The sequence below is a fragment of the Dryas octopetala genome, chromosome 2, assembly GCF_963921425.1.
Source record: "Dryas octopetala chromosome 2, drDryOcto1.1, whole genome shotgun sequence".
Taxonomy (NCBI): domain Eukaryota; kingdom Viridiplantae; phylum Streptophyta; class Magnoliopsida; order Rosales; family Rosaceae; genus Dryas; species Dryas octopetala.
In genome coordinates, this window is record NC_141367.1 from 6,477,538 (window position 1) to 6,488,909 (window position 11,372).

General features: G+C 36.8%; 1 protein-coding gene across 1 annotated transcript; it reads left to right on the top strand.

Moving 5' to 3' along the window:
* The first annotated feature begins 2,060 nt into the window (after positions 1–2,060).
* On the top strand, positions 2,061–8,954 carry LOC147292754 (mitochondrial import receptor subunit TOM40-1-like). Its single transcript, XM_086232406.1, has 11 exons — positions 2,061–2,411; positions 2,771–2,852; positions 2,947–3,046; positions 3,140–3,235; positions 3,352–3,402; positions 4,366–4,431; positions 6,098–6,199; positions 7,035–7,103; positions 7,228–7,311; positions 8,265–8,360; positions 8,648–8,954. The coding sequence occupies exons 1-11, from the start codon at positions 2,285–2,287 to the stop codon at positions 8,702–8,704; spliced, it is 930 nt and encodes a 309-aa protein (XP_086088532.1). The 5' UTR covers positions 2,061–2,284; the 3' UTR covers positions 8,705–8,954.
* The last annotated feature ends 2,418 nt before the right edge of the window (positions 8,955–11,372 follow it).

Here is an 11,372-nt window from a genome sequence, read left to right on the forward strand (position 1 = left end):
GCTGGAGGCTCTCATCCAAAAAGCTGATCGGAACTTCAACGGACTCGTCGAGTTCTCCGAGTTCGTGGCGCTGATGGAGTCGGACCTTCTACGAGCCAGGTGTCCGTACACGTACCCAAGACCAGCTCAAGAAGATGTTTAGGATGCTTAAGAGAGTGATGAAAGAGAAGATAAATTTCAGAAATGAGGGAGAAAGAGACACGTGAGAGAGTTTTGAAAAAATTAAAAAATTAGCAACCATTGGATTGCTTTGATGGCTAATACCAATTGGTACCAACTCAAAGTTACTTGATTGTTAATAAAACTAACTTGATTGTTATATATTAAGAGTGCTGCTATTTGCACACCCTTTTCTTCTCTTTGCACACCCTTTCTTAAAAAAAAAAAAAAAAAAACTCAAAGGAAAAGACCTTATACCCCATCCATTTTTCTTTTTGCACACCCTTCCTAAACAGAAAAAAAAAAACACACACATACCCAAAAATCACACACCCCATCCCCATCTCCCCCCCCCCCTCGTACACACCCCCTCACCCACACACCTCCTCTCCACCTCTCCTCTCTCCGGCACACACCCATCCCCGAGCAGCCTACCACCACCGGCGACCACTCCACCCTCTCTTCTTTTTCTTCCCCCTACCCGGACCACCTCCCTTCCTCCAGCAAGCTCACCGTCGCGCACCGGAGAAGAAAACTTAAAAAAAAAAAATTGGATCGGGTTCGGTGGACCAGTGCCGAACCCGATGGTTTCGTTCGGTAGGTACCCACCGAACAATCCTATTCTATTCGGAGGGTACCTGTCGAACGAAACCACCGGATTCGGCACTGGTTCGCCGAACCCGCTGCAATTTTTTTTTTTTAATTTGTTTGGCTGTCTGCTTGGGTGAGAGGAGAGAGGGAAAGAGAGATAGAGAGAGAGAGAGAGAGAGAGAGAGAGAGAGAGAGAGAGAGAGAGAGAGAGGAGAAAGGGAGGAGCCGAGGAGGGGCTGCTGGGCTGGTTATGGTGGCTGTTTTGGGTGGTGCTGCGCGCGGTGGTGGTGCTGCGAGGAAGGTGGTGGCGCGCGGTGGTGGTGGTGCGAGGAATGTGGTGCTGCTGGTGCGAGGAAGGTGGTGGTGGTGCTGGTACGTGGAAGGTGGTGATCGGGCGGAAGGAAAAAAAACAGAGCAAGGGGGTGTGTACGGGGGGGAGATGGGAATGGGGGTGTGTGGGTGAGGGAAGGGCCAAATGGTCTTTTCTCTTGAATTTTTTTTTTTTTTTTTTTTTCAGAAAAGGGTGTGCAAAAGAAATTTAGGGGTGTGCAAATAGCAGCCCTCTATATTAATAATAATGATATTAAAAGTTAAAAACTATAGCAAATATGTAGTAAGAGGAAATTACAGATTTAGTCCAGTTATTTTATACCTAGTTCAATTTTGGTCCACAATCTTTTTTAAGTTCTGTTTTGGTCCACTAAATGTTCCACTTGTTCAGTAAAGGTCCATATTTGTTTTCTCAAATTTGGCATGCTTTTTATCCTATCAAATCTCACCCAAATTCAGCGAACATATACTTGTTTTAAAGCTATGTATTTCTTCTTTACAACCATATAAAAATCATTCAAATTGGAATTCTAAAACTCAAGATAATTGACCCCAAAGTAGGGTACCCGAAACTGCCAATTTTTCAAACTTCACCCAATCTCAATTCTTTTAGATTATAATACTCCAAATTTGTTTTTATGACTAAGAAATGATGAAATATAACTTATAGTTCAATTATAATTGAAGAAAACACAACCCAAAGGATTTAAAGTCACAAATCTGGACCTTTACTGAACAAATGAAACAATTAGTGGACCAAAACAGAACTTAAAAAAGATTATGGACCAAAATTGAACTAGGTATAAAATAAATGGACCAAATCTGTAATTTCCTCTATGTAGTAATGAGTAATTATTTTTTATCATTAGTCTAGAAATTAAAGTTCGAACACCCTCTCCCTACCTCCAAAAAAAAAAAAAAAAAAAAAAAAAAAAAAAAAAAAAAAAAAAAAAAAAAAGAGGTGGGGGGCGTTGAAACAGCCACTGCTTAGTGTTCACTAGGGTTTTAGACTTTTTGCATCCTTTGGAGGTTTTGACATTAGAAAGCGAGAGAAACCCTATTCAGGCCATATGCTCAGACCCTCTCTTTTTTATCTGATTTGATCTTTAATCAGTGGGAGAGCCATTGCTCTCCTATTTATTCTACACCAAAACCCTTCCAAGTTTTGCTAATAGAAGAAGCTAGATTCTAAACAACGACAACAATGGCGACCCTTGTTCCTCCAACCACTGCTACTGATGCTACCCAGAAGCCCAAAGAGGATGAGAAAGTCGATTACTTGAATCTTCCTTGCCCCATTCCCTACGAGGAGATCCATCGTGAAGCTCTCAGTCAGTCTCTCTCTCTCTCTCTCTCTCTCTCTCTCTCTCTCTATTAATTTTAAGTCTCTTTGTAGTTACAATGTTTTAAGTTTTAGTGTGATTAATATGGAGATTTGTGTAGCTTCTTGTTAAGATTTAGGCATTTGATCATCTGGGTTTTCTACGTTTTCTACATTGAGAAGATGAGAATCTTTTATTGTGATTTTACTTTATTTGTTTGTGTATTTTTTTCAGTAGAAGTATAAATTCTTGGCGAAATAGAAATTTTTTGGTCTTGTAAGTTGTAACTGACAATCTGTGTACACTGACTGAGTTAAAATATAAGGGAAGTGCTTTAGTCTAAGAATTTCGTTGTATGTGTATTGCAGTGTCTTTAAAGCCAGAACTTTTTGAGGGGATGCGCTTCGATTTTACTAAAGGACTCAATCAGAAGTTCTCACTCAGTCACAGGTCCGATCAGATCTTCTGTGCATGTCTCTCATCATTCTATTTTTTATTTAGATACTGATCTGAATCATAACTATCCTTTGTCAACCAAAACCAGCGTGTTCATGGGACCTACGGAGATTCCTTCGCAATCTACTGAAACTATTAAAATTCCCACTGCTAACTATGAGTTTGGTGCCAATTTCATAGACCCAAAGGTGACTAGCCTTCTCATTTAAATTGGTCATTTGGGATATGTTCTTTGAAATGTTTAATTTAAACTTCCCTGGTAAAATTTGGTTGTCTTGCAGTTGATGCTTTTTGGGAGGATACTGACTGATGGGAGGCTTAATGCAAGAGTAAAGTGTGATTTAACTGAGAATCTTACCTTAAAGGCTAATTCTCAGGTGATTTGTAAGACTGTTGAAGGACTTCCTCTCATTTTCTATTTGCATAGTTTGTGCTGACAATATGCTCTGTGATGTCTAAGCTTGTTGGTTAACTTCTCTGTGTTTCTTTCCAGCTTAGCAACGAGCCACACATGTCACATGGCATGGTCAATTTTGATTACAAGGTATGCTGCTCTACCTTTGAAAGATCTTTAAGTTACTTTTTTTTGTTGTGCTTTTATAATGGTGTTTCTACGAAGAAAGCTAAACTTCTCTCAGAAACAAACTATGTGCATGGCAGTTATCAAGAAAAAAATTTTGTACAGCTATTTTAACTTCTAAGCACCTGGTTTGGCTCAACTTCTTGGGGCGCTGAAAAGTTCTTTTTCATGGCCAAAAAGCTTTAAAGCGTTTTTTCAGGTTGTTTGTCAGTACTTTAAAAAAAATGTGCTTTTAGGTTCACGCGAAAGCAATAAACTTGTTCGGGAGAAACTCTAATTTGTAGCTTCTCCAAAAAGCTGAAAAAATCTTTTGGTGGAAAAATCATGTTCAATCATTTTCTTTTTGAAATTGACAAAGTTAACCTTCGAATTTTAATTAAATTTCACCAATGTCCTTTTTACCCTTTAACAATTACCAGGAACTAGGAAGACTAGTTTGCTAAATTATCGGATGGTGGGCTGAATTTAGGACTTTAAAGGATGGCCTATTAGGATTTGATTGAACTTACTTTGATCTTCTTTGGAGAATAATGTGCAAAAGATTAAGAAGAAAAGATGTAGACATCCTTTCCTCCACCCATTTAACTTAATACTCACTTTCTCAACAACCAGATCCCAAAAAGATAATGCACACGGGTTGCCACCCAAAGAAAGTGGTACTTTCTGTTTGAAAATGTTTGCTCAACACAGTGATTTATGGAATGAATGCTATGTCATATATTATTTCTGTTTCATATATTGTGAATGCTCAACGTAACGGAGTGAATGCTATTTTATATGTTTTTGGAATAACATAGTAATTTATAATTTTTGTTTTAAGTATTTTAAGTTGGTATAATTTGAGAAAAAACTTCTTTGTTATTAAGTTTCTAACTCATTTTTTCTGTACGTGTGCTCTTTTCCTGACATTGAACTTCTTCTGTGCAGGGTAAAGATTACAGGTCACAGTTTCAACTAGGGAATGGTGCTTTGTTTGGAGCAAACTACATTCAGGTAAAATGTTTGGATAAACTATTATGGATCTAAGCATTTCATTTATTTATGATTAAAGCAAAGTATATTCTCATGAGAATACTTATTTTGTTGGCTAGTCTACATGTATTAATCAGCCCAAAATAAATCGTACAATGTTTCCTCGGAAAAGCACTTAATACAAAAGACCAGGAACACAATAATCTGTATTTATTATACTAAGCGTAATCACATTTGGAGATCAATCCTTGTTATTAAAGATTCTTGTCCCCACCTGAAGATCATTGTTAGCTGTTAGTAAAATATACTATTTTCTTTCCCCACTAGCTGTTAGAGAAATTAAGACAAACTTAACACCTAAAGAATACGATTTGACTATCTTTGGCCAATCATTGTTAACTATTTGTTTTTTCCTTTTCTTTTTATTTTTCTTCTTTTGGTCAATTTCTTTAAGGGAAAATGACCAAATTAGTCCGCATAGTTTGACCCTTATTTCAAATGAGTCCGTGTTGTTTCAATTTTTTCAATCAAATCCTTGTGATTTACAAATTATTAAAATCAAGTCCAAAATTAAAATTTTATCCAAAATTTAGACGGAATTTTCATGTGGAAACCATGTGCAACCTTAGCTTTTGTTAGTTGAGGGGCCAAACGGTCATAAAATTTGAACCATTGCACTCCCTTGTTGATAAGAGCAAGAGTTTACCGTCTAAAATTTGGATAAAATTTTAATTATAGACTTGATTGTAACAAAATGTAAACTACTAGGACTTGATTGAAAAATTGTAATGGGGATCCACACAAGTTAGTTTTTTTTTTATTATTATTATTTTTTTATGTTCATCTACATGAAGAAACTGCCCTCCCCACCCTATTTGATAATTTTGGAGTAGGCATTCCAACCTTTCCTAACACTTTCCAAACACAACTCCCAAAAGAGGAAATGACCTCCCTTGAAGACCACTCAATACCATCTTTGACGTAGTCACTCTTCTTCACAGCTCGTCTCACTCCATAAAACCATTCACAACCATTTGCCCGATAATGCTTGAATGCCTCAAGGCTCTAATCCCCACGCCCTTTTCCACAATAGGCTTGCACACCTATTCTTACCGAATGAAATGGGCGTTAAGACAATCCTCTCCTTTAAAAAAAAAAGTCCCTTTGAAGTTGTTCTATCCTTTTGCCCACTGAAGCTGGAATAGGGAAGAGAATGAGGAAATCAATTGGAAAGCTAGATAGAGTACTTTTGATGGTCTCCACAACTGGGTTCCAATTAGTCTTCACATGGTCATAAGCCTTCTTGATGTCAAGTGCACATGAAACTAGGGATTTCATTTCTCCTACGAGAGGCGATGTACTCATTCGTCACCAAATTTACATGTAGGATTTGGATCATTTCTCCACAAATGCATTTTGGACTTATAAAAATTGATATCCTTAACTCTCCTCATCCGTGAAATCTTTATTTTAGTAGCACAGTATCTCTAATTAATCTTCTTTCTCCAATGTAATATGTTTTTTATGCATTTTCTGCATACCATTGTTCATGAAGATAAGGCATTCATTAGTGTTGTAAGTTAGTTCTAGTGATAAGCATGTTGAAATTTAGAAGGTAGAAAGCACATTTTAATCGGTATAACTAAAGCATGTTTTACTAATATTTAAAGTGTTTATTGATTATCAGAGTGTGACCCCCCATCTGTCTTTGGGTGGGGAAGTATTTTGGGCTGGTCAGCATCGGAAGTCTGGGATTGGCTATGCTGCTCGATACAACACAGACAAGATGGTATGATTCCTGAAGCTTTAAGTTCTAACATAATCATTTGTTAATTCTTCTACACCTAAGAGTACACAATTAATGTCAGCTCTAATTCTAAAACTAAACCAAGGTGAAATGGTGGACATGTAAATGTCTTTTGGACATTTTTCAGCACAATATCTTAAGCGGTTGGTGACCTTTGAAAATAAAGGAGCTCTTTGCTTTTGTGGCTCTTGAACCTGAACAGGGAGAAAGACATTGTTGTGCTGGAAGAACAAGCAAGTGACTAGAGTTGGCCTTAATTTTTTTGCCCCTAGGGTGTAGCCCAGCCATCTATACATTATTTGCCAAGGCCACCAAACTTGCACTTTTATTTTTTTGGACATTTAGAAAAGCTTATGAAGAGCTTCAACTTATGAAAATACTTTGATCTATCATAGTAATTGTTAAGGATGAGCAATATATGAATCAACAGTGTAAAAGCTAATCATAAGGTATTCATCAATGGAAGCATTAATTTCTCATTTTAACAATTTTAGAGAATTGTCTGACGAAAAAAATAAAACTGATATCACACTCGAGCCGAGTTGGGTTGGGCCTGCTTTATTAATTTCTTTTGAGTCTGCCCACAAATTTGGTCGGTTTGCCAAAGCCTGCTCAATAACCTTAAAAGATTGGCCTAAGTCTGCCCAAATGCAGGCTGGGCCCGTCGAGCACACTCAACTAATTTTATGATACATGTTTTTACTTGTTTTTGTTAAATATTTCCTTTAGTTTCCTGGTTTATTGTTTTGGTATGAAGGTTTTACTCGCTTAACTATCCTGTGATTCGTACCCTAATCCAACTTATTTTTTTGCCCAGGTTGCCACAGGGCAAGTTGCTAGCACTGGAATGGTGGCTCTGAGTTATGTTCAGAAGGTATCTGAGAAGGTGAGCAAAGCTGATCTATGGTTGAATATCTTGTGATTCACTAGGGTATAATTTTTTGTTTTTTTAGAACATCTTGCTGCAGTTTATCTGTTTAAACTCTTTCTTACAGTCTTTTTCCTTATAGGTTTCTCTAGCGTCAGATTTCATGTACAACTACATGTCAAGAGATGTCACAGCTAGTTTTGGTTATGATTACATTCTTCGACAGGTAGCTTTTGTATTTTGAGTGTTCAAATATTCATGATATTAGTGTACTTTGCTATAATTATATTTTCTATGTTTAACTCCCTGTGAAATGCTCATGGTGAGATGATGATGGTAGTGGGAGATGTATAAACTAAGGAATCTTATTTCATTGCAATAAATATATGTTTACTTTTCCCCTTCTTGCATTGCAATCTTAATATAGGCCAAGTCCATGTCAAGGTTACACAATCAGTGATTCAGTGGTATCTGACTGCTGTTAGAGGATGTTTTCACCTTAGGCCTCATGAAAAATTTCCATGGACTAGGGCTGTATTTTTTATTTTTTTTTGAATACGCTTTTGTTAAAATCAATGAAATGCTGATGTTTCACATTCTTCCTTGGCATGATTAATTTTGTTTCTGGAAATGCTCACAATTTGGTTTTGTTGCATATATTATGAAAGTTCTTTTAGGGGCTATAACAATGTTTTGGGATGGTCCTGCAATCTTTATCATCTTTGGGAAAATCAAAGGTCAAAATTTAGTATTAGTTGAATTGGTAGTTGCTTGGATTTATTTATTATTTTTTTTACATGACGTGCTTCATTTATGGCAGAGTGCATTGTTCGTTTTGCTATTGTTGCTCACATGAACAATAATGGCTTTGTCATTCTGTAATTATTATTTGAGTATCCTTTATGGTGCAGAGTAATAGTATTTGATATAACTTTACAGCATCCTTGCCTTGATATCATTTTCTGGCTGATGAGACTTGGTGTGATCCTGATTGATACAGTTTTTGTTGCATTCATTATCTCCACAATTGCCACAGGCAACATCATTTACTGCCATCGTAATTGATATGTGAATGACTCTAAGCTGGATTGTGTGCTTAAAAATTCAAGTTGCTCAATTAGATATGGAGTTTTTAAAGTAATGATCATTCTTCTTGACTGATTTTTGTCATTGTTGCAGTGCCGCCTTCGAGGAAAGATTGATTCCAATGGCTGCGTAGCTGCGTTTTTGGAAGAGCGACTAAATATGGGTCTTAATTTTGTTCTTTCTGCAGAGGTGAGTATCTAGCGATGTTTTGTTTTCTCTTCTTGCTCTTCTTCAGAGTTGGGGCGGACATGCTTTGCTTACTTTAGCCCTAGATCCATTTCCGTGATCCAATCGATATATTGACATTCTGAAAATATCAGCTGATTATTGTTTATCCATTGACTTCCTTGATTGCTTTAGCTTGATGCATTTTATGGTTTCTAATAGCAAATGGACTTGTAGACAAAATTTACTTCTCATTAAGTACCCTGCTTTGCCAATTCACTTTTGACAATACTAAAATTTATGTCATGCAGATTGATCATAGAAAGAAAGACTACAAATTTGGGTTTGGATTGACTGTTGGGGAGTAAAGTAAATTAGCAGGACCAGTGCTGTTTCATCATTCTTGCCGGCAAGATATTATCCTTTTATATATTTTCTTATGAGTTAACTGGAGGATCATTTTGTACTTATATTGGGTAACGTTACCTCAGTGTGGCATCAGTTTAGCCGGTTTTAGCAGCCATTATTCATTTGGAGTTAGCTTTATTCCGATGGATGCTGTAGAATGAGATTTCAAAATAATGCAAATTGAATTTATAGCCACCTATTAAACCTGAATAGGGTAATTGCGTACTATCTTGTTGGTATTAAAATATTCGGATCATGTTGCTGCATTGTTTGGCTGGCAGGAATGAGATGCGTATTGATTATCCCATTCATTGATAATTGTATTCCTGTGTGGATGTTTGCCATATTGGGATTTCCTCATCCACCTAATAAAATACTGACTTGAAGTGTAGATGGGGAAGGTATAGCTGGATTTGGCAAAATCAAAATTGTACTTCATGGAATTGAAGTGTAGATGGGGAAGATGAATGGCCTTTTAAAACAATTTTCCTTGTTTTGGGAGAGGTCTATGCATGTTTGTTGACACCTATTAAGGGGTTCAAAGTTCAAGTTCCTGTCTTTTTTATTTTGTTTTTTTTTTTTTTATTCTTTCAGGCAGGCCTAACCTCAGGTCACAACCATGTTGCTTCCTCAGAAGGCATACCAACCCTTAGAAACAGGCTGGTTATGGCTTTTGAAGAGACTGTCTGTAGCTGGTTATGGCCTTTAAATGGGCTGGGATGGGCCGGCTCTGTCCTAAATAAGCGAGGTCTAGGCCCTGCCCAAAGGGTGTAAAATTCTTCGAGCTTATGGGCAGGTTATCTGGTCAGATCCGTTTGACTCTACCTAAATGAATTGGGTCCCTTTTTTTTTTTAATAAAAAAAATAACTCAATTAAGATGAGGTTTGACACTACCTAAATGTATTAGACTCTCTTTTAATCATTTATGCCACTGGGGTTAGTGACATTGTGCTCAAGCTTAGCCTTCAATAACGTTGAACATATGGTGGAGTTTGGAGGGAAAGAAGAAGCTGAAGCCTATATGTGCAATAAGATCAGTTTGGATAGTGTGTGGTGGATCGATATCCACCACAATTTTCTTGGCAATATCAAGTAAACGGGATTTTTAACTTGCGACCTCTTTCAATAGCGGGGACAAATACCACACCAATAGGGTTTTTGTTTTTGGTATGAATACCACCCCAGGTAGCAAACGATTGGGAAAAAACATTTTTGGTTCTTGTGTTTTACTCAAAAAACATATTTGGTCCATTTGGTCCTTGTGTTTTATATTGTTTGCAATTTTAGGACATTTTATAACCAAGATGATTTTTTTTTTTTTTCAATTTAAAACTAATGACTTGTATAAACTCGTGAGTTTTACTCAAGACAAAATATCATGTATGTAACCTTCCATTTGATTTTCAAACAAAAATAGAAAATTTGAATTTGTTAAAATTGTTCTCATATTGCAAATCACATAAAACACATGAACCAAAGGTGAAGTTTTGAAACTATAAGGACCAAATTTGTTTTCAAAATAAAACACAGAGACTAAAAACATATTTTTTTCCCAATGATGACATAAATAAATCAGCCACTTGTTTTAGCTGAGTATGGATGTGAGAGAGGTGAGGAATGAGCATACTTTGAAACTGTCGGCACTACAAAAAAGATGACATTTTTTCCTACAGAAGTTGGTTAGTCCTCAACAAATTAAGTCTAAAGAGATTTCTTTCCATGAAGAGGTACTATAGATGTGCGCAATTCTCACATTTACACATGTCATCCACATGTTGTCTGCATAGAATATTGTGGACCATAGATAAATTTTCCATGGGACCTATGTCACTCGTTTGGAGTGGGTCCGAAGAAAATAAGAGAAAAACATAGGGCCCCTAGACATTACATAAGGGGGGGATGCCTTGACTTAGATGATGGGACCCATGCTCTTATTAATGGGACATATGCTCTTATAAATATAATGGGACCTATAGACAAGGTTCTATCACCTATAACAAAGAGGGTGTCTTGGTTCAAAGAATATACCTAAGCTTGTGAAAGTCTAAAGGGGTCCTATGGACAAAGCGCCATCACCAACAACGTCGGAGGTATTACCATACAAGCCAGGATTAAAGGAACCTAAGAAGTCTATGTTCTACTAGGAAACCAACTCTCATACGAATTAAAAGGCTTGAATCCTCTCCAAACAAGGATTCAAGTATAGGAGTTCAATCCGATATGGATTATACTTTCCGGTGATTATCAACTTACAATCCTAAGGCCATAGGGATTAAATCATCCCCCTATAAATAGACTCTCATAAAATCATTCAAAGGTACGTAATTCTTGAGCTCTGAGCCCACTGCTTTGAGTTAATATTGATCTTGCTTACTGACTTGACCATCAGAGAGCCTTTGGCCGACACCACACCGGTGTCACCATACCTTCGAAGGTTTTTCTTGTGTTTACAGGATCCATCGTTTCCCAAGTTTAGCTATTTGAAGATTTTGTGTTACAACAAATATTATACAAGAAATCTTATATGCCAATCTGGTATACATATTGGATTGACAGCCACACAGTGTTGTTGTTGTTGTTGTTGTTTTTTTTTTTTTTTTGTTTTGTGAGCCACAAATGACTTGACA

Excerpts from the sequence above, each read along its gene's own strand:
- LOC147292754 (XM_086232406.1), top strand. The coding sequence starts at position 2,285 with ATGGCGACCCTTGTTCCTCCAACCACTGCTACTGATGCTACCCAGAAG. Across the intron at positions 7,104-7,227 it reads TTCAGAAGGTATCTGAGAAG|GTTTCTCTAGCGTCAGATTT; the intron begins GTGAGCAAAGCT and ends TTTTCCTTATAG. Across the intron at positions 8,361-8,647 it reads ATTTTGTTCTTTCTGCAGAG|ATTGATCATAGAAAGAAAGA; the intron begins GTGAGTATCTAG and ends TATGTCATGCAG.